The sequence below is a fragment of the Serinus canaria genome, chromosome 5 (assembly GCF_022539315.1).
Source record: "Serinus canaria isolate serCan28SL12 chromosome 5, serCan2020, whole genome shotgun sequence".
Classification (NCBI taxonomy): Eukaryota; Metazoa; Chordata; class Aves; order Passeriformes; family Fringillidae; genus Serinus; species Serinus canaria.
Window position 1 is genome coordinate 9,088,438 of NC_066319.1, and position 26,081 is coordinate 9,114,518.

General features: G+C 55.0%; 2 protein-coding genes across 2 annotated transcripts; both read right to left on the reverse strand.

The window, feature by feature from the left end:
* Positions 1-2,292: 2,292 nt before the first annotated feature.
* LOC103827043 (SITS-binding protein-like) lies at positions 2,293-11,598 on the reverse strand. Its single transcript, XM_030240326.2, has 10 exons — positions 10,644-11,598; positions 8,512-8,683; positions 7,581-7,785; positions 7,341-7,491; positions 7,076-7,255; positions 6,410-6,678; positions 5,854-5,990; positions 4,723-4,844; positions 3,495-3,674; positions 2,293-2,719 (listed from the first exon to the last, which is right to left on the reverse strand). Exons 1-10 carry the CDS (start codon positions 11,100-11,102, stop codon positions 2,546-2,548), a joined length of 2,049 nt encoding a protein of 682 aa, XP_030096186.2. The 5' UTR covers positions 11,103-11,598; the 3' UTR covers positions 2,293-2,545.
* A 6,731-nt stretch (positions 11,599-18,329) lies between these two features.
* On the reverse strand, positions 18,330-24,785 carry LOC103827044 (ras-related and estrogen-regulated growth inhibitor-like). The gene is made up of 4 exons (XM_030240778.2): positions 24,648-24,785; positions 20,991-21,047; positions 20,253-20,326; positions 18,330-19,588 (listed from the first exon to the last, which is right to left on the reverse strand). Exons 1-4 carry the CDS (start codon positions 24,742-24,744, stop codon positions 19,103-19,105), a joined length of 714 nt encoding a protein of 237 aa, XP_030096638.1. The 5' UTR covers positions 24,745-24,785; the 3' UTR covers positions 18,330-19,102.
* Between the last annotated feature and the right edge of the window lie 1,296 nt (positions 24,786-26,081).

Below are 26,081 nucleotides of genomic sequence, written 5' to 3' on the forward strand. Positions count from 1 at the left end.
GGGCGAGGCCACGTGCCCGCGGTGCCAGCGGCCCACGCGCCACCCCTACCCCCAGCACGTGGCCCTGTACCACGAGGTGCAGGACCGCGTGTACGACAGGAAGAGGAGGCGGCGCGGCCAGTCCGCCCGGAGCTGCTCCGGGCACTTCGGGCCCTCGGAGAGGAGGCCCAGGAGATCCGTGAGGTGGCCGCGCGACGGCCGCCGGCAGTCCCCAGAGGGCCGAGGCAGCAACTCCCCGAGGAGGAGGTGGTGGCAGCAGCAGAGAAGGGCTTGGGAGGACACACCTGAAGAGGGACAGACTCCCAGGTTGGAATGGGCCATCCCGGTCTCCTCGCAGGGACGGAGATCCCGGCGCGGGTCCCGCAGGTCATGGAGCCAGCAGGAACGGTCCTGGGGCCGCCGCAGGTGGAGCAGGGGCAGGGAGCGTTCCCGTGGCTGGGACAGGTCCTCCAGGAGGGAGGAGGACACCCAGACGGGCTCCCCCGAGCACTCCGTGAGGCAGAGACGCTGGAGGAGCTGGGATGCTGATGACAGACACACTGCGGGGCCCCAGCACGATGTCCCCTCAGACAGGAGTGAGACACGCCAGTCAGAAGACTCTGATTCCTCCAGACAACAGCACACGAGGAGGCAAAGCCGGGGCAGATCCCACAGGAGAGGCCAGAACTCCCAGGCAGGCTCCCAGAGAACAGTGCCCTACGAGCGCTCCAGAAACCAGAGGCGCTGGAGGAGCTGGGATGCTGATAGCAGACACATTCCAAGGTCCCAAAATGACATCCCCTCCTTGAGGAGGAGTGACAGACACCAGTGGGAAGACTGGGTATCCGCCAGGCTACAGCGTGCAACAAGGAGCCGAAACCAGGGCAGATCCTACAGGAGAAGCCAGAACTCCCAGAGAGACTCCCAGGGAACGGTGCCCCGCAACCACTCCACAGGTCAGAGGCAGTGGAGGAGCTGGAATGATGACCAGGGACAAGTTCCAAGGTCCCAGCAGGACAACTCGGACTCCTCAGGGACGAGCCGGCGCAGGAGCTGGAGCCGTGCCGGGCACAGGGACACATAGCCCACCCTCCCAAAATGGGAATTGCCACACTCAGGCTCAGCCCAGGGTGTCCAGGCAGGCTTTGGTGTTCTCCCAGGATGGAGCCACCAGATCTCCCCTGGACATCCTGTCCCAGGGCTTGACTTGCTGCAAATAAACAAATGCCATTTGAGCCAGCACTCCCTTTCTTCTTTTTCTGTTTTTGCCACCTCAGATATATATCCACAGATATTTTGGAGCATCCCACACCCTTGGGTTGCCCTCATGAGTTTCATCCTTTCCCTCTGTGAGCTCTCCCAGCATCTTTAAGTGCCTGTGTAGATCAAGAAAGGAGTTGAAGGGCTCTTCTCCTCTCCATGCCCTTACAGCTTTTCCATGCTTGAACCTGACTTGGCTTTTGCTTTCCCTTCAGTTTTATCCAGGGAAGCTTTGCTGGGAGAAGTTAGGACCCCTTAGCACTTTTCAGCAGAGCCACAGCTTGGTACAGGAATATTTTCCCCAAAAACCCATGGTGTGGCTAATAAAAATCAGTGCTGGAGGTGCCCAAGCCCAGTCCAGGGCCAAAACTTGCCCTAAACTTCCCTCCAAACTGTCATCCAGCCCCTGTCCCCAAATGCCAGCCTTTGGAAGCAACCCACTAACCTGCAGTGTCCCATTAAACTCCAATTTGGGGTGTCACCATAGCTGATCCCCCCCCTAGATGCATATTCAGCATGTGGGATGTGGATTTTGCCTATGGATACATTCTCTGCTGGATGGAAGGAGCCTGGTCACACTGGATCCCTCTTGCACTGCAAGAAATAATTGGAAAAAAGCCATAAAATTAAACCAATGGTGAAAAGCAAGAGGCTTGGCACACAGGAGGTGGGCAAAGATCCTCGATATCCACATCATGCTCTGGTACAGCCACTCCTCTGCTTGATCAAATTTATTTTTCTTCCACAGAAACCTGCTTCAAATACACCTGGAATTCACTCATTTTCCCAAATATACTCAGAAGGTGGGCTCTTGCTACCTGGAAACCACACACAGCCTCAGGTGGGAGAAGCACTGCTCAGCACAGGAGGTGGCCACACACAGCACCAAAACCATCCTGGTAGTTTTCCCCTAGATTTAATTTTTTCATTAAATACAAAACTTCTCCTCAGGTATGAGCTGATGTTTGTTTATCTCCTGGAAAATCCTCTCCCTGCCTCTCTGAGCATGGTGCCAGGTACCTGGAAATGCTGGTTATGCCCATCTGAACACACACACACACACACAAATATTTCACCAGGAAAACCCTGGGGAAAATGCAGCATTCAGTGTGGATGGATGTTGGTGGCAGAGCCACTACTTTAGGGTAACAACAAATAAGAAAATTCAGACAATTTCTGCTGAAGTAAAAAACAAAACAAAACAAAACAAAAAAAAAAAAGGATCTGGGAAAAGGGCAAAGAGACTGGAGGTCTGAGGGGAGTGCTGCCCTCGGAGGTCTCTGTCCCAGAGCTGCCCAGCCTGGATTCAGGAGGCCTTTACAAACACTGGCACCTCGGCCAGGCTGGCAGAGTAATTCCTGAGCGTGGTGCCACCATCAAACACTCGGGCAGTGTTGGTGTCCAGCCAGAGGTGCCCCTGTCCTGGCAGGTAGATATCCCTCCACGTTTGTCCCTTCTCTGTTATTGGAGCCACCAGGACCTGCAGGGAGAAGGAAAAGAAAGAAAAAAAAGAACTTCAGCAGAGGGAGGATTAGCCAGGATGTGCGTGTTGGGATGAGATGGTCATCAGGGAATCCTGGAATGGTTTGGGTGGGAAGAGACCTTAAAAACCATCCAGTCCCACACCCTGCCATGGGCAGGGACACCTTCCACTGGCCCAGGCTGCTCCAAGCTCCATCCAGCCTGGCCTTGGACACTTCCAGGGATGGTGCAGCTGCTCTGGGCACCCTGTGCCAGGGCCTCAGCACCATCACTGGGAATTCCTTCCCAATCCCATCTATCCCTGCCTTCTGTCAGTTTAGAAACATTAATGCAGTGCAGTGACATTCCTTTGACCGGGATTGGGATCATCCCTGCCTGCAGCTGCCCCAAGATTCCATCCAGTTTATATTTTCGAAAACCAGAACAAAAAAACCCATCAGAAATGTGTGTTTCTTGCAAAACCTCCTTCCCAGTGATAGAGCCAATGTAGTCCCACCTTCAGGGAGCATTTTTTCCCATTGTTTCATGGGAAAAGCAGTTCCCAACATTCTGAGACTCTTTATTCCTGCTAAATCCTTTCCCTTCCAAAGCTGATAGAGGGTTTCAGAGCCCTAAATAAGACTTTCATGAGGAAAGCCAAGCTTTCCCAAAAAGCAAAACCCCCAAACCCACAAAAGTTAGCTGCTTTTGCTTGGATTTAAATCTGCTCAAATCCAGGTCCTGGTTTGTACTTGGGCAGAGCTGAATTTACAGGAACAATGCAGAATTCCCACCTCATCTCCAATGAGGAACTCATCCTCTATGGTGAATGCAACAGGATCTGTGGGGCTGAGCCACCAGGCAGGACGGAAGATGGGGTATCCCAGACTCTGCCACTCCTCACTGTATTTTAGGAGCAGTGGCACAACAAAGTCCCGGTGCCTCTGGATGCACTGGCGGGTCAGATTCAGGACCTGCAGGTGGGAGACAAATCCATGAGGAGCCCAATGTCCAGGAAACAGAAAAGCAGGGAAGGAAAAAACCCCAAAAATAAATAATTAAAAATTTAAAAGTAAAACATGTTCCCTTGGGAAGAGAAATTACTGAACTGGAATGTCCTGATCAAGTTATAGTAAAAATTGAGTTGATATTGGATATTAATTGATTTGGATATAAATTGATATGGATAGTAGTTGGATTAATTGGATATATTTGGATATTAATTGATTTGGATATAAATCCATTGGTAATGCATTTAAATCCACTGATAATGGATTTAAATGGCTTTAAATCCATTGGTAATTGTTATAAATTGGCTGGATTTAAATCTATTGATAGCAGATATGAACACATTAGGCTTGAAGAGATTTAAATCTGTTGTTAATGAATTTAAATACAAAATCCATTGGATTTAAATTTATTTAAATGCATTGAAAATAGTTGTGGATCCATTGGATTAAAATGGATTTAAATACATTGATAATATATACGAATCTATTAAATTTAAATGTATTTCAGTCCAGTTATATTGAACATGAATCCATTGGATATAAATGGATTTAAGTTTATTGATAATGAATATAAACCCATTGGATTCAAATAGATTGAAACCCATTGATAATGGATATTGATAAATCCATTGGATTTAAGTGAATTTAGATCCATTGACAATGCATATAAACCCATGGATTGAAATGCATGTACATCTATTGATAATGGATATTGATTAATTGTATTTAAATGGATTTACATCCATTAATAAAGGACTTCAATAAATTTGATTTAAATTCCACTGATAATGCATATGAATCCACCAAATTGAAATATAATTCAATCCATTGATAATGGACACCAATCCATTGGATTTAAATCCATTGGTACTTGAATCTAAACCCGCAGATAATGGATTTATTCCCACTTCAGTGGGAAGCTGAGGACAGCAGTTGGCAGGAGATCCCTGCCAGGCCTTCCATGGCTTTTGGGGGCATTGGCCATGTCAGAATCCCAGCGTGGGACACGTACCCAGGTGTCACAGCACAGCCAGGGCGGGGTCCCAAAGGCCATCACGGGCAGGAATGTCACAATCTGCAGCCACCTCACAAACAGCTCCGGGTCCCCCAGGGTGGCTCCAGCCTCGCTCCCTCCTGTGGGAACATGGGGCTGGAATGAGGGCCTCCCATGGCATGGAAAGGTTCTGGGGAAGCCTCAGAGCTCCCTCCAGTGCCTACAGCGTCACCATCGCTCTGAAACCTGGCTGAGCTTCTCTGGAAATGGCACAAACCCCCCAGCACCGAGGGATCACTCAACCATCCACAAATTCCTGTTTCCTCCAGAGGCTTTTCTCAGCTCTTGCAGCTCCCAGGCTGTTGGGACACAACCTCCTGCCCAGCTCTGTCTGTGCAGAAGGATCTGCACTCCCATCCATGCAAGCCAAGGGCTCCAGCAGCTCTTTGGGAAGTAAACTCCCATGCTGGGATTGCTTGAACCTCATTTTCTAAGGAAAACAAGCTAAAAATAGAGGCCAAATTGAAATATTGCTCTCAGCCCCTATTTCAGGGCTGTTGTTTAGCTCAGCTCTCCATCTTTGACACTTCTGCACAGCCCCTGCACACTTGGGCATGTTTAACCACCACTAGCTCCATCAGCTCCAAGAAAAAGGGAAATGGATCCACCTGGCCCTAATTAAAGGTTGTTTCTTGCCCGTTTAGAATGCTTTTATGTCAGGATTTCTGCAGCCATTTTGCTCTGGAGCAGAAATGCAGACTTGGAGCAGAGCTGCTGGGGTTTTAGGAACATCCATTCCCCAGCCAAGAGCCTGGGGATGCAGATCCTGCCTGAGCCAGGAGGGATTTGGCCCAAGCCAAGCCCCACAGGGGTGGGCTGTGGTGGAACTCTGGGAAGGGCATCCCCAGAGACCCGGCTGCTGCTGGAGCTGCCTGGCAATATTTACAACATATTCTTTTGGTTTTAACTCCTCAGTTTTTCCCCTGGTAACATTCATCCCAATCAAGCCAGCACAACAGAAAACCAGGAAGTAAAACGCTCCAAGCCTTCCCATAGCACACCTAAGATGCAAATGTGCCTGGGAAAAGGCTCCAAAATTCATTGCAGAGAAGCCAGAAATAGGGGAAAAAATGGAAACCCAATTCTTACCTACTGCATCAGGGATGAAGAAGTTGTAGCCCAGGAGGCTGTAGTGCAGCACAGAGGGGATGAGCCCCTTCAGCCCAGCGTGGCTCCAGTCAGAGCGCAGGGGGCTCATCTGGACAAACAGTGGAAGATGACTGGATCTGGAGAAACAGCACAAACCCTTCAAGGTGAAATTCCATGATGCCCAGTTGGCTTTGGAGTCACTGAGTCCAGATTATTGTCCCAGAATGGTTTGGGTGGGTAGAGACATTAAAGCCCATCCAGTCCCACCCCCTGCTATGCAAAGGAACACCTTCCACTCTCCCAGGTTGCTCCAAGCCCCATCCAACCTGGCCTTGGACACTTCCAGGGATGGGACAGCCACAGCTTCTCTGGGCACCCTGTGCTCCCATGAGGATCATTGACTCCAACACGCTGCCCTAGCCTACTTCCTCACCACTTCCCTGTGTACCAAGAAACGTCTGGGAATACCAAGAACGAAATCCAAGCATCAGTTCCACCATCCCCCAGCAAGCTCTTGTGCCCATCAGTTCCAGCGAGGCCTCTCCCTGGTGCCCACCTGCTCCCGGCGCTGATGATGGTGCCATTGCCCAGCGTCACCAGCGCCGCTGCCAGCGCCTCAGTGTATCCATCACCCTCCAGCTCGGCAGGAGCAGGGACATCCTGCTCCAGGAAGGAATTGCCCTCCACTCCCTCGAAGGCCACATAGGTGGCCCCCAGTGCCTGCCGCAGGCGCTGGGCACGATCCAGGTACCAGCCCAGTGCTGCCTCGCTGGTGACGTTCAGGCGGGCACAGAGCTGCCCCTTCCAGGTGGTCAGCAGCGGGATCTGCAGAGGGGGAGGATGGAAATCCCTGTCAGATCCATAGAACGTCCTGCTGATTCTAGGGTGCAAGGCTGGGGGATGCCATGCTGCCCCCATCCCACGCTGCACTGTCATGGTGCCTTGCATCAAAGTGTAACCTCTCCCTCAACTCCCCAAAAATCCCTGAGCTGGTGGCAAAGGGATCATTGAAATGACCACACAAAGTGGAGCTGGAGAATCTTCTCAACATTGGAAATGGAAATTTTAAAGTTGCTTCCTTAGGAAGAGGAGAGACGCTGCTTCCCCCAGCACTGCTGTGTCCCAGCACAGTGGGATTGGGTTGTGTCCCTTGATAAAATAATAAACCTGAGAGGGTTTATTCAGCTTTAATTTTGGTTTGGGGGCTGAGGGGGTCCCGTACCGAGCTGGCCCCGGGTCGGGGCTGGCGGCTGAGCCAGTATCCCGCGGCCTCGCCGCCGCGCAGGGAGCGCAGGAAGAGCGGGGAGGTGACACCGGCGTACGGGGACAGCGTGATGGAGAGCTCCAGAGGTTCCACCAGCGCCGGGGCCTGCCTCTTCCTCCGCCCCGAGGGCACCGGGTCCTGCGGGCGGGAAGGGCGGGAATGAGGGGTTTGTGGGAGAGCGCCACGCTCCCCACGTGCCCGGAGGGTGGCAGGGCGGCCGTACCGCGGCGGCGAGGACGGCGGTGCCGCGCTCCCCCAGGGCCACGACGCCCTCCTGGAGGCGATGCCGCCTCAGCCTCCTCACCAGCGACCTCAGGCCTCGCTTGATTTTGGCGGCAGAACCCTCCGGGCCGTGGTAGCGCCAGATCGGAGACCTGCAGGGCGGGAAATCCCTCGTGAGGTGCTTGGGAGAGCGGGCAGGACGCTTGGAAGGGTTCCCGCCGTGGGGGCAAGGAGCGCTCACCGCAGGAGCGCGGTGTCCGGCAGTGTCCGAGCCGCTCCCGCCGGAGCGCTGGCCGTGTGCCGGCGGGCGGCCGCCACGTCGGCGCTGACACAGAGCTGGTACTGCAGGGGCTCCGCTCGCCCCGCCGGCGTCTCCAGGCAGAACTGCCGGTGGCTCTCCAGAGACAGGAGCAGGGACACGTCGGGAGCCACTGTCACCGTCACTCCTTCGGGGAAAAGTGGGAAAACGGTGTCTCGGCAGGCACACGGCTGCTCCCAGTCCTGGGAACCGCAGGGATGAGCAGAGCCTGACTGGTGCCAGGGTTGATCTGGGTTGATCCCACCACAGATCCAGCTGTGCCAATCATCCCCACCCTGCTCCAGCTATTCCGCTGTAGAGTCCAAAATGCCTTCCAAGGGCTGGATTTCTCCCTTTCCTGGCCTTTTTGCTCGGCATTCAGCAGCCTCAGCAGTGCAGAGCAGGTGCAGGTCAATGGATTAATTTGGGGTAGTAGCTGAAGTTTGGTGTGCTGCAGGTCAATCCAAATATACCCCAAAAAAATGACACCAGGAGCTGAACTCCTGCCTGAATCCAGCATCCCACAGCGACATCAGGATGGGATGCTGGATTCAAGTGGAGCTGGGGATGCAGCAATGGGCACAGATCTGGGCTTAAAAAGAAACCAGCCACACCAAGAGCATGGGATGTCCCTGGAGTGACTTGGACCACCCCATCCTCAGGCACTCAGCTTCAGTATCAGCTTTCCCACAGCTGAGGGATGAGGCAGTGTTGGAACCATCCCACGTGCCCTGTTGCTGCTACATCTGTAGGATATTTTATTCCCGGAAACATCTACGCTGCCCTTAAACCAGCTGCTTTAAAGGTGAGGAGCGGGGCAGAGAAGCACAGGGATGGAAGCTGTCGGACCCTGGCCAGGGAAGGAGGTGGTTACCTGTGGATCCCAGGAAGTACCTCTCCAGGAGGGGCCCGAAGCCGTCGGGGTTGGCGCTGAGGTCGCCGCTGACCAAGGGCTGCGCGGGGCTCTCGGCACCGTTGAGGGGCCAGCGCTGGGCACGGATGCTCGGCCCTCCATACCAGGAGACATTGGCCATGGAAAAACAATCCTGCAGCCAGGGAAGCATCACCAAAGAGCAAGGAATACTCAGGGGGTGCAGGAGAGCCAGATTTGGAGCAAACTGTGCTAGTGGCAGGTGTCCCTTTTACAGCGTAAAATTATGGTTTCATTTAAAAAACAAAGGAAAAGCAAGACGTGCTTCCCAAAGCCTGCCAGTTTTTGCTGGAGGAGGACAAATAAAACCAAACTGCCACAACAATCACTTCTGCACCCCACCACAGTTATCAGACACCTCTGAGTTGCAGGGGAAAATATGCTGCAAAGGTGTGAGCGAAGAGACTCTGCAGGTGTGAGTGGGAGAGGACAATGGAGCAGGAAATTTGAGGAAACAGCTTTAAAATGCACTGAGGGCACTTTCAAAAACCCACTTGAAAAATCTATGTATTTTGGTTTGCTGGTTTGCTTGGGGTTTTTTTGGTTTGGTCAGGTTTTTTTAGTTTGGTCAGGTTTTTTATTTGGTTGGTATTTTTTGTTCAGTGTTTTTTTTCTCTGTTTTTCTTTTTTTATTTCCCCCTCTGTTTTATTTAAAAAACACATTAAGCTCTTCAGCTGCCTTCCCCAGAGTTTCTGGGGTGAATCTGCAAGTGCAGCTGTCCCCAGCTGAGCTGTCTCAGAGATCTTTTGGCCCCATCTTGAGCCCTCACCCTGATGGCACCAGCATCCTGAGGGTGACACATCCTCCCTCCCAAGGCACAGCTTCCTTCTTTCCCAAGGGCTCATGACAAGAACTTCCATCAAGAGACTCAGTTTGGAGATTGGGGCACTTCTCATAGGCCTGACAAGGCCCTGGCATAGGGGACATCCCCATCCTTGACCCTCCTCCTGCCAGAAATCATCAGTTTTCACTTCAAAGCTCCTCAAACTTTCCCCTTTCTGCCAAATCGAGGGATCAGCAGGACTTAGCATCCTCGTGACTTCCCAGGCAGGATGGGCTTCCCCGAAAGCCCAGAAATCTGGGGCCATGAAGGGGGCCTGGGGTGGCAGAGAGGACCCAGAGACCCCTCCCACCTCAACCCACCCCACATTTATTCCCAATCCCAAGGCTTCGGAGCCTCCTGGAGTCCTGAGCTCGGGGGCGCAGAGAGGTTAAGTCTCTCCAAGGGGTGGGGAGAGAAGATGTAAATTATTAAAGTGGAAACCCTGGAGGCTCGGAATAGCTGTACCAGGTGTCAGCTGAGCTCGTTACACCAGCTGGGAAAGAGGGAAAACAGTCTGTTCTGAACTCAGATTTCGCTGGATCATATTTTCCAATGGTTTGGGGTTTTTTTAACAAGTGGGGGAAAGCCTATTCCGTCTCACTCATCCTCTCGAACGCCTCACAGCAATGTCAGTGGAGGAGACGGAGGGTTTGTGCTCAGGCAACACCTTCCACCCACCCAGAACGGTGCCAACAGGTGATTTACGGCTAAAGGGCAACAATCCTCCATCCCAGAGAATCTCATCCCACTTGCCTCCCTTTTTCTGAGGGCTCCCCACAACTGGACACCCTGCTCTGACAGCGTGTCTCCTTCCCCTCCTAAGGCTCCTTCCCAGAGTCTGCTTTTATTTAACTGAGGGAGAAAGCAGGGAATGGTACCAAAAATGTTTGGAGCAGCGGACACGGATTATTCCCATCCCGCGGGAGCTGCCCATTGTGTCTGTGTTGGAAGAGACCTTCCCGAGGCTCTCGCCAGCATTGTCATCTCCAGTGGGTATTTACTCTGTCTCCATATAAACACAGCTCTCCCACACGGGGTCACCAGCGTGGCACCGCCACAGGATTTTGGGGCTCGGCTTCGGAGCACGATACTTCCAAAAGGTTTTCCCCACCCAGCACCTTCTGGATGTGGAAGGTAGGGAGCCATGGCCACAGTGCTACCCCCTAAGTGAGCTGGGGGATGCTGGTCAGGCCAGAGCCGCCCTTTTCGGATCCCAAAGGGTTCGGAGCCGGACGGAGGGGTTCCCGTTACCTTCAGGGTCACGTCGGGGCGCAGCGGGCTCCAGCGCACGCCGTAGCACTCGGTTCCGGGGGCTGCCGGCGGCTCCAGGGAGAGCCGGAGCTCGGCGTCCTCCTCCCAGGAGTAGCAGAACTGGCCGCCGTCGTGCCAGCAGCGGTCCCGGGGCGGCGGGGGCTCGGTGGCCGGCACGCTGCCCACGGCGATGGCCAGCACGGGCCGGCCGGCCGGCAGCGCCCGCAGCAGCAGCGCCCCGCGGCCGCGCTCCCACAGCATCCCCGCGTCCCGGCCCCGCAGCACCCACTCCTCCGGGGACTGCTCCACCGCCTGCCACGAGATGATGCCGATGGTCATGGCGAAGAAGACGGCCACGCCGAGGCAGCCCACGGCGCCTTTCCAGGGCTCCGTCATCTCCCTGAAGCCCAGGGTCCAGGTGGACTCCGGGATTTGGCCGGTGTGGCGGGAGAGGGGCATGGTGCGATCGCAGGGATGCGGCGGCTGCACTGCTCTCCCCTCCTGCAGCGGCACAGGAAAGAAAACCCTCCGGGATAGCTCCAAAAGATCTTCTGGGATAGCTCCAAAAGATCCTCTGGGATAGCTCCAAAAGCATGCACAAAAAACTAATGGATATAATGTATATATAATGAAATTTTTTAAATAGTTTAAAAGAGGGAAAGCTGCCACTCTGTTCTCTCAGCACTGATCCCGAGGTAAGGGGAGTCCCTTCCTCAGCCCCCTCCACAGCAAATCCCACTGCTGGGCTCGGTGACGGTGGCTCAGCCCCCAAAGCCAGGGGCTCAGCCCCTTGGCACAGCCAGCAGCACCCAGTGACACCGAGGAGGAGGAGGTGTCACACGTGGCCCGGAGCCCGGGAGGAGATGGGGCCGCGGACAATGGGAATCGGAGCCGCGCTCCAGCCTCTGCTGCTCCGTGGGGTTTGGCATCGCTTCCCTTCTCGGATTGGAAGCAGCAGCAAATAGCCAGGGGTGCAGGAAAACACCCCTGGGTGGGTCGAGAAAGGGGGGGATGCAACATCCTCCTTCCATCTCCTCTCTCTCTTCCCTGGAAAAGCGTTTGGATGATGCAGAGAGTAAAACCGCCCGTGGGCAGGGTGTGGGCGCTGGCTGAGCCCAAGGGAACGAGCACTGCTGTTCCTCCAGGTGAGGGGTCACTGTGGGGACAGCTTCATGGCGTGGCATTGGCTTGTCCCTGTATCCCAGGCCCCATCCCACTGCCCGATGGCAGGCTGGGAATGGTGCCACCTCCCCTGGCACAGCACAGCCACCCCTACACCCCCTGTCACCCCCCTACCTAAAGGCAGGTTCGGAAATGCTGTCACAGCCTCCGAAGTGTCCTCGATGTTTTTCCCAGCGGTTTTCCCAACACGAGCAGGTTTTTCTCCTCTTTCCCAGGGTGGTTTTCCCTCCTGGCCGCGTCTGAGACCCGTGGAGCCGAAGGAACTTGATCCAGACTAACCCAGGAGCGTTACTTAAGCCAACTCCCTCCTTCCCTCCCTCCCTCTGTCCCTGCAGCTCACACGTATGCAGCCACAGGTGACTGCATCCCCATCAGGGGCAGGACATAAAAATATTCCCTTTTCAAGGCTTTTATCTATAGGGGAATAATTTTAAAGGTGGTTTTTGGGTTTTTTTTTTGGTTTTTTTTTTTTTTGCCAGCTTGCTAAGGTGGCTCTGGTGGAGTCTTTACTCCACACCTGTGAATCCACACGTGAAGCCCTGGGAGAGCTGAGCCTCCTCATCCTCCTGCTTTGGCTTTTGTTGCTGTTATTATCCAATTTTGGGGGATTTTATCCCTGTTCCTACTTCACATGAGCCACTGGACCCTCCCTTAGATTAACTCCAGGGCTGCAGCTGGGGTGCTGCCTGCACCCAAAACCACAGGGGAGCCACTTCCCAGTACACTTGAAATCCTCACCTGTACAAAAACTCTGGAAATCTGAGATTTCCATTGACTTTTCCATGCTCCAGCCCCCATTCACAGTCATCTCACCATATCTACAGGTGATCAGGGAATACCTGGATTTTCCAAGTGATATTACAATCTGTTGGCTGCCAAGATATAAAAAACTCGGGATTTAAAATTGTTTCCCCATCCTGCATCCAGACAAAACCTCAGCAATCCCAAGGCCAAAGCCCTGCTCACCCCAGACTTCAGGAGAGTCTCAGGACTTCAGAACAGCCAAATCCACCAGGAAAATTCTCATCTGTGGCCCAAATAAGCCCCTGGATGGGGCCTTTCCTCTCCAGGATTAATTTTTCATTGCAGATGGGGCAATATCCAGTGTTGGATAGAGGGAAAAATGGTGGATTGCATCAGGACAAGAAGGGACTCCAGAGCAGGTGAGGAGGTGGATCCAAGAAAAGGAGAAAGGATGAAAAAAGCTCAGATATGAGCCAGAAGACCACGATGTTCATCTCAAATGGGCTGAGGATCCCCTGGGAATGGAGTCAGGAGAGGTTATAGCAAAGCTGTGGGTGATGGACTCATGGGACCCCAAATCTACGTAAAATATAGGAAAAAAAAAAAAAAAGGAATGAGGAGTATTCTTTCCACCAGGGCTGTTAGAGGCACTAGAGGGGCCCAACACTCCCCATGACCTGGAAAGGGGGAACAAGGAGAAGGGAATAAACCCTGTGGTGACTCAGAGCTGCTCAAACACAGCATCACCGGAGCCGATGGAATTACTTGTGAGGCTTTACAGATCCATCCATGTGCCTCAGGGAGAGCTCACTTTGGCTGCAAAACCTGCAGAAGGAGGGCAGAGGAGGGAAAAAAGGGATCTTTGGGATGGTCTTGGATCCTGGTACACCGGGAAGCTTCAATGCTCTGTCCAAGGGAGAGAAAGGGACGTGGCAGCAGCACCCAAAAGCTGCCCAAGGATTGGCAATTCCCTGTTTCCCACCACAAAATGGGCTGGGAGGGGGGCAGCTGATGAGGTTGTTTGGCTGCAGCAGCTGAAGGCAAAGCTCTGTCACATGGCACAAGATTAAATCACACCCATGGAATGGCAGAGGGGCCCCCAAGGTGGGATTAGGGAAACCCCGGGATGGCGCGTCCGTGGTGCAGGTGCAGTGGGATAAGCAGGGGCAGGGACCTGTGCCTAGGAGGGATAGCAGGAAATGGGGATGGTTTGAAAAACCTTGTCTTAAAAAGCAGCTCAAATCCCAGGGAAAAATCCTGCTGGAGCTTTTAACAACTCAATATTTGGCCAAGTTTGGGTCCCCCAGCTCTGCACATGGCCTGGGCCGAGCCTGCTCCCACCCTCCCAGAACTCCTGGGGTTTGGGAGGAGGAATGGATCTGTGAGTTTTCCTGCCCATCACAAATCTCAGCATGAACTGGCTCCCATGAGCAGAGTGAAACCTCCCTTCATCTTCCTCCCACTGCCAACAAAAACCAATTAGCCTTCGCTAGCCACAGGGAAAAAAAATATTTCGGGGTGGCTCCCTGGATTCCACAAGGGTGTCCTGCCCCTCTGCTTCCAGAGGGGTTTTTAAAACATTTTAAAATCTCCTCCTATGCAGAATGGAGCATCTTTTTTCCCTCTTCATGACTTTTCAGGGCTGAAAAGACCTTGAGGTCACTTTTTTATATCCAATGGGGCTTTCCAGGCTCCAGGGTTGCTGAGGGACCTTGATTTGGTGGCAGGTGTCCCTGCCCATGGCAGGGAGTTGGAACTGGATGGGCTTCAAGCCCCTTCCTACCCAAACCATTCCAGGATTGAGGGATTTGCCAAGGCTCCAGGTTTGCAGGGCTGTGTGCCATGTGGGAAATGGGTGGACAATGCCCAGGGAAGGGAGGGAGCGGGAGGCTGGGAACACATTTAACTCACCAGCATCCATACCCAGAGTTTGAGAACCTGAGCTTTTTGGTGAAGCACCCAGAAAACAGGGACTAAGGGTTCTTCCCAGTGGGATTTAGGATCACTGTCCCCTAAGAGAGGCTTCCCTCACTGCCTGCCCTGTGGATCACACTCCTTTCCAGTATTCTGTCATCACTTTTTGGGCTGGCTGGAATAAGGGAGAGCACAGAGAGCCACAGGGGTTTTCCACTTTTGTGGGGTTGCACTTGGGAAGGCACAGCCCTCTCCATCAATATTTTCCTACAGCCTTTAAACCCCAGCAACTACAGCCACAGCTTCCCAGCCAGACCCTCCTGAAGTTTCTGGTTTGGGATTTCTTAAATATTATTATAAAAAAAAAAAAAGGAGGGAAAGCTGTGTGGGTTGGCCAAGAGCAAATGAAAACTGGTGGGAGCAGCAAAGTGTCTCCAGGACTTGGCATTTCTCCTCCATTTTTCCCCATGGGGAGCAGCCTCACCCCAAAACTCTCCATGTGGGGATGGATCCCACAGTACCTCAAAAGCCAACACCAAACTCTCAGTTTTATCAATTTATCCATGATATCTCTAAGCTGGGAGACACAGTGATGAGCCAGAGTGGATTCCCTGAAGCTGGCAGCATGGATGGACATGAATATCCCACCTTCCTGCCCTCCCAGAGTTTATCCAAAGGGAAAAGATACCTTCAGAATCCATCCTGGGAATAAACCAGCCAATGTGCCATTCGGTATTCCTTGGGTTTTCCTTCCCCCTTGCAGTTCCCAGCCTTGCCTTTCAGGGCCAGCAAAAGCCTTTGGCTGTGCTGGAATTCTCTGTGCCTCAGAGAGCTTTGGGCTCCTTATTGGAGCTGAACTCAGTTTAGAAGGAAAAAAAAAAAGGCAAAAAGAGTGATTTGGTTCCTAAATTCCCAAATCTCAGCCCAGATTTCCTCCTGGAAAGCAATCCCAGATTTCCATGAATTCCACAGCTATTTATAAAGGAAAAAAGGAGCAGCAGGATTTGCACTGACAACGTGGCCTTATAAACAACATCAGCCCTTGGAAGCAACCACTGTCCCTTCCCATCCCAACTGTGTGCCCTGAACCAGCAATGCCTGGATTTGGGAGCTCCTTGAGTCCATCCACAGCCCATCCAGCCTTTCAGGAGGGTCTCATGCCAAGCAGCAGATTTTGGGCTGGGGAACAGCCTGGAGCACCTGAAATAATCCATGGATGGGTAATTTTGCAGCTGGGAAGTTGCCAGCTCCAGCTGCCAGTTTTGGGATGGAAACAGCCCTTGTGTGCCCTCTGTCCCCCTTTTCCCTTCAGGAAAAGCCTGATGTTTTGGGGACACCCAAACCCAAGTTCCTAATGCACAATATTCTGTAAAATTTCTAATCTGGGCAGAGAGGAGTCCCCTGTGCTGAGGAAAGCCCCCTTCATGGGGCACTCACCCCTCTGCACCCCCATGGCCAGCCCAGGTACCCTAAATTCAGGGAATTTAGGCACCCAGCCAGCCTCAGTGTTCCTGCTCCAAGCTCAGATCCCTCAGAGAGGGGTGAGGGTGCTGGTTTGGGATCTCCAAAGGCAGCACCTGCTTGGAAAGGGCTGTTGGCAATTCCACTGTCCCCACCAGTCCCAGGAGCAGGGCTGTGGTGAGGCCAGATCCGTGTGCTGCTCCTCCAAGAGAAGCCTTCAAAAAGCCCCAAGCCTCTATTTCTTAAATTAAAACAAGGCACAACTGATGATAAAAGCTGTGGCTCTGAAGAGAGAACAGCTGCACCCCACGACCTCAGCCCACGATTTTGGTTTTCCAGGAAACCCCTTGGCAGAGGGGACAAAGGGGGATGATGGGGGGAGCTTGGCGTGCCAGGGAGCTGCTGGGGGTGAGCACAGCGAGGGAGCTCTTGGAAAGGACCTTTCTGCTTCATCTGCCTCTCCCAAGCTTCCCAGAAATCTGGTGAGCAGATTTGCAGCCTGCCTGCTGCCAAATCCAATCCCGGCCTTGGAGATGCTTTTGGATAAAGATGAGACCAAAATTCTTCAGTTTCTCTCCATGGAGCTGAGCCACTGCAGGCTGGAAAGGTTCAGGACAGCCCTCAGGACACTCACCTGTCTCCAGAGAGGTGGCACTTCCAGCCACACACAGGAACATCCACCCAGGGGATTAGCTCCATCCATCCCTGTTCCCTGGGGGAGTTCTTAGCAGCAGCCCTGAGGCCAGGTGCTCCCCAAGGACAGTTGTGGTTTTTTGGGAGGGCTCCAAGGCAAACCAAACCCCAGCCTTCACTCCCAGCTTCCATTCCCAACCCCCCTGAAGTGTTGTTTAGGGGCACTGCCCTGCTGGGCAGGGAGGAGGCTGCAGGTCCCACATCCCCACGGAACCATGGGTGCCTCCAAGGGGCTCTAAGGAGGCCCTGGGCACCTCCTTTCCAAGGATCTGGTTTGGACTCACCTGCCCAGGACTCTGAAATTCCAGGCTCTGCTCCAAATAAGGCTTAGACCTTCTCCTTCTTCCTCGTCTTTTTCTTCATGTTTTTGTTCTTCCTCCTCCTCCCCTGCCGACCTCTCACCACAGGAATTGAGGATTTATGCCCCCCAGAATCCCCCCCCCCCAAAAAAACCTCTCCCCACCCCGATGAATGCTGCATCCTCAGGACCTTCCTTTATAAGGGAGAGGAAACTGCCCCTGGAGAGCCATTTGAGGCTTCCAGTAATTAGCAATTACCAGTCCTGAAGAGCTGCCCCTGCCTCTCCTAACGAGGTTTGGTGCTAATTATAGCAGGCAGGGCCAGGAGCCCTGGTGAGGGGCCGTGGCAGTGACCACACAGAGCCTTCTGGATGCCTTGGGATGTAAAAAAGGGCCAGGGTTACTCCAGGACAGCTATCCCGGCCCTGCCGAGTGCTCCTCCTCTGCCAGGAGTGCTGGGGATGCTGTTCCAGGGCTGGCCTGGCTTCCTGCTCATCAGCTGCTCCTGTCTCATCCATCACTTGGAATAATTCCTGCTGAATATTGCGGGATTCCGCCGTGCCCGGCTCCAGCCAGCAGCTAAATCCATCCCCTTGGACCAGCCCTGGGGATATTTGGGAACTGAACATCGCGGAATGAGGGCACCCAAATCCTTCATTTGTCAGACTCAAGTGTGTGTTCTGCATCCCAGTGGAGTTTAATCCCTCCTGAGCTCTTCTCTGCCCATCCCAGCCCTTCCCAAACTGGCTCTTCTCCAGCCAGGGCAGCAACACCCACCCCAGGTGCTGGAAAACAAACCCCCAACCCAGCTCCCAGGGTAACTCCCTTGGGAATGCCATTAACCCCCCAAAATAAACCAACACCCCTCCCTTGTCCAGCCCCCTGAGGCGTTTTAGCCCCATTTGGGCTCTGCCCATACACAGACCCCTGAGTGAATTTTCATTCACTAAATTAAATTTAATTCAATAAAATTGGGATTTTAATCAAGGTGCTGAGAAGGAGCAGCCCCAAATTGCTTTCCTGGCCCAGCTCTTTGATGGGGCTCCTTTTCCCCCACAGGAGAATGTGGGTGCATGAAGAGAAATGGAATATAATGAATCCTTGAAACCCCTTGGATAGACACAAGCAGCACCAGGAAACACCTCTGGGAGCTGTAGGAGGGCAAAGGGTGCCTGGGTGGCTTCTGGAGCAGGCTGGGGAGGTGGAATAAGTGGCTTCCCAGGCTGTGATCCTCCAGGGAATCCTTTTAGGGTGGAGGGACTCAGGAGGGCACATGATGCCTGGCTCAGGGGGAGGATCAGAGGGATGCCCAGCCCTAATTAAAGGGTGATCCCAGACCATGCACTCCTTTCCTTAAGCTCCCTGAAATAACCTATCCTGGAGTGCCACAGGGGGTTGGGAACTCGGCTTTTATTGTCACAGGACACGGCAGCAGACAATGGGGTCGGTCACAACAGAGGGGACAGGGGAGTCACACCACAGGGTCCAGCACAGCCACCCTGAGCAGCCACACAGCCCCAACACCCAGAGGGAGGGAAGGAACATGAGCCACGAGCCCGGCTCCTTCCCACGCCTCTACTGCCCCATCCCTGTGCAAAACAACTCCTCAGGCCACGGTGGTTTTGCCTCTGGGAACAGGGCAGCTGATGAGCAGACAGAGGGGGACCTGCAAGCAGCTTCTGGAATCAGCTCTGTGCTACTGAGCACAGCCTGGATGGGCTGGAAGGGTTGGAGGATCCAGGGGTTTTACTCACCAGCCACGCTGAGGAAGCAGGCTCCATCCCCAGGGAATGGCTGCTGCCAGCCCGGGAGCCAGCATGGCCCTCGGGGTCACCCAGCATGGTGGGTGCTGGATTTGGGGTGCAGATACCCCCAGCCAGCTCAGGGGAGGGGGAAAGCCCCCCCAGACGTGCGTGTGCTGGGTCTGAGCCCCACCAAAACACAGCTGAGCCTCCCTCCGAGGGCTGTCCCAACACCACTGGAGTCACCTCAGCTATGCCAGAGGGGGAGGAGGGAGCAAAGGGATCAGATGGATGAAGAAAACCCCCTGTAAGAAGAACCCAGAGGCTTTTGTAGCCCGGTGCCACCCTCTGCACTCCTGCCCTTCCCCTCCAGAGAGCCGGCACAGCCCCAGCAGCTGCCCCCATCCGGGCGTGAGCCGGGCGCTCACTCGGGAATGTAGTCCCTGAAGGAGTTAAAGCTGAGGCTCCTGCCCGCGGAGTTCAGGGTGGAGCTGGCTTGCATTTTGGGAATCTTCTCCATGAGCTTGGACACTGTCCTTCTCTTGAAGGAGCCCGGGGAGAAGTGGCCCTGCCGGAGCAGCTCCTGGTAAAGGCTGCTGAACACCGCCACCGGCTCCTCGTAGCTGTCCCGGGTGGAGATCTCGTAGAAGGGAATCTTGAGGGCTTTGGAGAGGTTCTCCCCGTCCTCGGTGGACACCATCCTGTCGAACTGCAGGTCCTTCTTGTTGCCCACGATGACCACGGGGGGCTGCTCGGTGCCGCCGCTGCGCTTGGGGCTGGCGTGCAGGTGGTTGATGAGGAAGCAGAGCCGCATCACCTCGTCGAAGCTGCAGCGGTCGGTCACCGAGTACACCACGGCAAAGCCATCGCCCCACTTGATCTTCTCCTCGATCTGCAGGGAGTCCTCCTCCTGCCGGGGCACACAGGCTCCTGTCAGCGCCGCTGGAATGCCGGCACTGCTGGATGCAACACCGGCAAACCTCCCGAGGGCGCCGTCCCCATGAAGGCTGAGAAGGAGCAGCCCCAAATTGCTTTCCCGGCCCAGCTCTTTGATGGGGCTCATTCTCCCCCTCCCAGGAGAATGTGGGTGTACGAAGAGAAATGCAATATAATGAATCCCCTTCCTTGAAGGAAACCCCTTGGATAGATAAAAGCAGCACCAGGAAACACCTCTGGAGCTGTAGGAGGGAAAAGGGACAGCAGCACTGGTAGCCCGAGGCAGGGATGGGGTGGCTTAGGCAGTGTGGCAGGTGGGGACAGCCATCAGCCCTGTCCTGGCATGGATACTGGGGGAATCAGTGCTCCCTCGAGCTGCCAGGATGCTCCACTGGCACAGTAAGCACAGCTGTGCCCCGCATGGGAATAGGGGAATATTTACCTGAAGGGAATGGAGGGATATATTACACTGTAACTGAGGTTAGACATAAATTCACCAAAGCACCCTTTTCCTGAGGTAACCAGGAAACCATGGAACCATGATGTTCCAGACACCAGGAATTAGGGCAGTGGAAGAGCAGGGGCTGCCTTCCCTGGCAGGCTGCCCTGCTCCGTGTTGTTTTCCCAGCTGAGCTCACCTGTCCGGCTGTATCGAGGATCTCGAAGTGCACCATCTCTCCATCGATGACAGCCACGTGCCTGTAGATCATTTCTGGGCAGGACACACAGAGAAGGTGTGTGAGAGAGCCCCCAGGGAGCAGCCACAGCCCGGGTGGCTTTGGTCACCTGGGTGGGTGGCCGAGAGGGCAGCAGTGACCAAAGTGTGGGAGCCACAAGGGAGGGAGAGGGGCTCCACAGGAGAGAGGGAGGAGGGGACATTTCTGGGACATTCCAGCAGGGACATGGCTTCAGTGCTGAAAAAACAACCCAAATACAAGGAAAAAAAAAACCAAACCAAAATCCTAGGATTCAGGAGAGCACAGGCTCCAGGGGCTTAGATGCCTCCTGTCCCTTAAAAGCCACCTCCCAGCAGATTGAGAAGGAATTTGAGAAACTGAGGAGGAACTGCTGGTTTGATGGTTGGACTCTCAGAGGTCTTGGCCAACCTAAATGATTCTGTGATCCTATGATGCTACATGATTCCACAACCCCATGACTGAGCCTGCAGCACTTCCCTGTGAAATCTGAAGGCTCATCCCAATAGATTTTGCCTAAATAACACCAGAAAGGGAAAAAGGCATGCAGGACCCAGGGAGGTGCCAAGATGTCCATGGGCTGCCTGTCTGGTTGAGGAGGAAGAAGAGAGAATATGATGAATTTGGGGGCAGAGTTGGCTCTGCCAGGGTGACAGCCACAAGGAAAAGGAGTTTTCCTACCTAGGGTTGGGTCATAGTCTCCAATGAATCTCCTGGTGATGAAGCGTACTGTCAGCGCTGGAAAAAAACACAACGAACCCTGTTGGAGTTGTCAGTCCTCTGGACTAATTTTTCCTCCTTGCAAGGGCAATGGAGCAGCAGGAGCAGCCACAGCTCAAGCAATTAAACCCCCTCATCTGATTACATATCTCCCTGCACCAGAGCCCGGTGAGGCAAAGCCTTTGGCCCTAACATCTTTTCCAGGAAGCTGCTTTGGAAATGCAGTGCTGATGCCTGGAGAGGGAATTTCTGGGCAAAGCCATGGTTGGGAGGGTGAAGAGAGTGCAGGAGTGGAGGGTAGAAGTGGTGCTTGAACTCTTTGAGGTGTTAATGATGATAATGGAGATGGGAGTGAAAGGTGGTGGAGAGGCTGAAAGCTGGCTTGGAAAGGCAACAGGAGTGGAAAGTGAAATTAGTGGAACAGGGGAAAAAAACAGGGAGGGGGGGAAACCCCAAAAGAGCTAGGCAGGAGCACAGAGCCAGGAGGGAGAGGAGGAAGGGAAAAGAGACCAGGAGTGTGACAGGAGGATAAACCTCACCAGAACCATGACGTGATAAAAACCCCTCCAGAAACAAAAGTGGAAATGAAAAGCCAACACCAAGCTGGAGTAACACTCGGAGCTCCCTTTCCCCTGCAACCCAGGGTCAGTTTGTCCCAGCTGCCCACCAGCAGATGTTGCTGGTGTCCTGCCCTCACAGACCCACACCAAGCCGACCAGGACCTGTGTGTTTATCCCAGGAATGTGGCACCCCACATGGGCCAGGTTTAAATAACCACAAAAAGGGAAAGAGGGATGCCGGAACTTCTGCCTCTCACACCTGCTTGGCTCCTCTTTGGGGACATCACCATCCTCTCACCCTCCCAGTCTGTCTCTGGGTTTGAAACCTGCACAGCAGGGAAGGGATTTGAAGAAAAAAGCAGGTAATTTAGCCAAACTGCTCTGAGGAGATAACCAGGCATCCTGCAGGAGGCACCTACGGGCACCTTCAAAGAGGCAACGGAGTTATCGGGGGGAGCAGGACGAAGCAGGCTCGCTCTCTAGAAAGCACCTGATTGTGTGTCATATGTCAGGCAGCCACCCAAAGCTGGAGCACATGGTGTGGGATGAGAAGAGGAGCCAATTAGATTGATTAAAAATTGGCTGGAGCGCAGGAACACAAGGGGAGCTGCCAGTGGGGGAAGCAGCCGCAGGCGGAGCGGCCGTGGCCACCCAGCCTTATAAGGAGCTTTTTCTCCCCATCCTGAACATCATTCACTTCGGGAAGGCCTTTCCTTGGAGCTGAAAGGGTTAATTGTGCTTTAAATGTGGGGTGGGGGCTCAAGGGGTGATTTAACTACCACAGAAGCAGGCTGGGCACCTCGGGATAGCACCGGGCACGTGCCCACGTGCTGCCCTGTTTGTGCCGCTGTGGAGCGGATCCAGCGCAGATCCATCTTCACTCCACGTGCTGCAGGCAGAGCTCTGCTCTGGATTAGGGCAGAGTTTACGCTGGGCAGCAGCAACAGAGGATAGCAAAAGCCCCAGCTGGGCTGGATTTCCAGCCCCTGCTGCTGATTCACACAGCCCTGATCCTTAAACCACATGGCTGCACCCAAACCCATCCTTGCTTGGAGGGTCTGGGACCTCGGGCCACCAGACCCTTAAGGTTTCCAAACTGCTCCAAAAAACCCCAAACTCCTGCTGAGAATCAAGACTTATCTTTCCCTTTTGCAGCTGCCCACATGGGATTTGCCCTTTGGTTGTTCCCACCCCTCAACTCTCCCAACCTGGCTCTGTATCCCATGGCTGCAGCAGCTCATCCTGGGGATGCTCTGGAGTGGGGGCCTGCCAGGATGGGAGCTTGGCAGCTCAGGGGTGAAATCCACCTTCAGTCTCCCCTGCTTCACACCCTGGCCAGGAGAGATGTCACCCCCCACCTTGGGACACAGCTGCCTACCCTGTCCTCCCCATAGGAGCTGAAGCAATGATGCTACTGCTCTTGGCTCCTTCCTCACCTGTCCCACACTCCCTCCCTCACCTGGGATGTCACCTGCCAGCTGGGCAGGGACAGCAGGACAGGTATCCTCATCCCCAGCGCAGGGGCTGGCAGGCAGCAGGACGCAGCAGCTGGGGCACAGCCCCCCGGGAAGGTGACACGATGTCCCCTGGCAGGCGAGGACATGTGGAACAGCGCCCAGGGGACACAGATGGGGAGGGACACACACAGGGGATCTGCATGCCTGCCGTTCCCAGGGGCTGCTCCCTGTTCCTGGCACGCTCGAGCTCTCCTCTGCACGAGCCATGGATCAACTACCCCCCTGTGCCCCGACTCCATGGCCGGTGTCACTGTCCCCCTGTCACAGACCCCTCTGCTGCAAGGCACACACACTGACAGCCAACCCGACCTGGAGGAACTTTTAAAGACCCTCAGCACGATCCCACCCTAAGGAGGAGGCACAAAACCCCCACACCTGCCCACAGGAGGGGCCCAAAGCTGCCAGGAATCTGCTGTGTGCCAGGTGGGATGGCCAGCAGCAGGGAGACACACGTGTTTGGGGTGGGGGTGAGCCAAGGGCTTTGTGCACCCCATAAAACCTTCTGCTCCATCGGGGCCAAATGCCTCCAGGGACCCCCCCGGGGCTCTGGGTACCCTGGAGCTGAGCCCCATCCCGTGCTCCAGCCTTGCTCAGGGAGAGCTGGGAGCTGCTGCCTTCAGTGTAATCAGGGAATGAGGATTTTTCGTTAATGCCGGTTGCTGTCCATGGAAACACAATTCCAGCGGCTCCGACAGCCCAGCACAGGTGCGACTGCTGCGGTGCCTTCCCTTTTCCAGAGGGGCAGGACATTCCCTGTCCCCAAGGGCACGGCAGCACAGCTGTGTCCTACCAGGCTTTGCATGGATCATGGATCACTGCAATTGTAGATCCACAGCTTTCCCTGCCTCTGACCCCAGTCCTGGCACTCCGGGTGCTACCGGGGACACCTTTGCCTCCAAGTGCTCACAGCTCGGGATGGAGGAATGGGAAGCAGGGAAGGATGATCCCCAGAAAGGAAGGGGGTGAAGGAGGGAGCTGAGGCGCTCCCAGCACAGTATCCCAAACCCCCACCTCAGCAGGCACAGCCGGAGAGCGCTGAACGAGGCACAGGGAAAGGGAGTTTTCCTGAGGGAAAACAGCCCGGTGCTGCGGAGGAGGCTCCGCACAGCTGCTGTGGGCGCTGGGAGTGAGCAGTGAGCTCCTCACACCCGGGAAAACCCAATCCCGAGCCCGGCTTGTAGGAAAGTTCTCCCGGTCAGTGATGTCCACCCCGGGTCCCCACGCAGCCGGGGACGCCTCGGGCAAGGGAAACGAGCCCCGGTGCAAAGTGTCCATGTGGGAAACTCGAGGGGAAGGAAACTCAGTGCCCCTAAACCCCACGGGCTGGGGGGGCACCGAGAGACTGTCCCTTGTCCTGGCTTCCTAAGGGACACGGGAAGGTTGGTCCCTCTGGCCGGGAGGGAGATGCTAGGGGGACGTCAGAGGGGTGCCAAGGCATAGCAGAGGGATGCAGGAAGATGCCAGAGAGGTGCTGGGGGATGCCAGAGGGATGTGGGGGATAGCGAGGGACACCGGGGGGATTCCGGGGAGCCCCGTCCTACCTGTCTTGCCCACGGCGCTCTGTCCCAGCACGACGAGGCGCAGGGTGCGGGCCGGGCTGAGGCTCACGGAGCGGCGCAGGGGCCGCGGGAAGCTCATCCCGGAGCCGGGCCGGGGCTGCCCCGGGATCCGCCGCTCCCCGCTCCGCCGGGCGCTGCTCCGCCAGCTCCGCCCCGGGGGCCGGGCTGGGCTCAGCCCCGGGCGGGCCTGGCTGATGCCCTCCTCCTCCTCCTCCTCCCTGGCCAGCAGAGGCGGTCGTCATCCCGTCCCGGAGGCGGTTGGGGAGTTGTGCCTCAGTTTCCCCGCAGGCAGCAGCTCCGGGCAGCGCTTCCCGGACCGGGAAAGGTGCTCCCCGCAAAGGGGCAAAGGCACGGTTGGACGGGGCCCGGAGCCACCTGGGCTGTGGAAGGTGTCCCTGCGCATGGCAGGGGGTGGCACCGGCTGGGCTGTGAGCTCCCTTCCATTCCAAACCTTTCTGGCATTTCCTGAGTCTGTAAGAGTGAGGAAAGAGGGAAGTGGTGCCACACCTCCCCAGCCAGAGCAACACAGCCAGAGTGCTGCCTGCCCCAAACTGCTGCCTGAAATCATTATTGTCCCCATGTTTGTGCACCAGACAAGTTAATAAAGACAAGAGGAGCTGACTTAGCCCCGGCCTTTCCTCCTGTCCCACAAGCAGGACAAGGAGTGAATCCTGGCTCAGCACAAACCAGCCACTAAATCCCCGTGGATATCCAAGAGCAAGGACTCCACACCAGACCTAGAACTGAACTCTGTGTGTTTTGGGGCAGCAGCACCACCAGGCTGTTAAGCAGCAGTGTGAGGGGGTACCCAGGTGAGCAGGGAATGTGTAGCAGCTCAGAGCAGTACCTGGAGCTGGCATGGATGTGCCTTGGGCATCCTGGGAAGAAGGGATAAGCCTGGCAGCACCTTGAACAGCATCCTGACTCTTTCCATCAGACCCCAGAACGCTTCTGACCCGTGGGACGCAGATCCCAGGTGACACCAGTGCTGCAGGAAAAGAAGCTGGGAGAAGGCACCTGGCCAAGGGTGTGGAGCCTTCAAACGCCCACATCAGGGACTCAGTCCCTTTTCCAAAGGCTGCAGTCATTTCTCTGGCACAGGGATCTCTCAGCCTGACCATCTGGGGTGACTTGGCACAGCCCACTCGGTGCTTGAGGGAACATGAACCCACCTGGTATTTATAGCCCCTATCAGGTGTCCAAAGGGAACGTCCTGATGCCCACAGGGACATCAGCACTCAACCAGCCACAGGGTTATCGGGATCACAGCTGCTGCCAGCGGGATCAGGGCTGGAGGGAGGCCCCTGGGTAACACAGGGACTGTCATGGAGAGCCAGCAGACCTCTCCCAGAAACCCATCTTGCCATCCCGTGTGTCTTCCTTGTGCATCAGCCCCTGGAAACGGCCCTGCTCCGG

Bases quoted from the DNA above. Each gene is read 5' to 3' on its own strand.
- LOC103827044 (XM_030240778.2), bottom strand. From the start codon at position 24,744: ATGAGCTTCCCGCGGCCCCTGCGCCGCTCCGTGAGCCTCAGCCCGGCC. The intron at 21,048-24,647 runs GTAGGACGGGGC...GTTTTTTTCCAG, and splicing joins GAGCGCCGTGGGCAAGACAG to CGCTGACAGTACGCTTCATC. The intron at 20,327-20,990 runs GTAGGAAAACTC...TGTCCTGCCCAG, and splicing joins AGACTATGACCCAACCCTAG to AAATGATCTACAGGCACGTG.
- LOC103827043 (XM_030240326.2), bottom strand. From the start codon at position 11,102: ATGCCCCTCTCCCGCCACACCGGCCAAATCCCGGAGTCCACCTGGACC. The intron at 8,684-10,643 runs GTAACGGGAACC...CCCTGGCTGCAG, and splicing joins GCCCCGACGTGACCCTGAAG to GATTGTTTTTCCATGGCCAA. The intron at 5,991-6,409 runs GTGGGCACCAGG...CTGTTTCTCCAG, and splicing joins ATCATCAGCGCCGGGAGCAG to ATCCAGTCATCTTCCACTGT.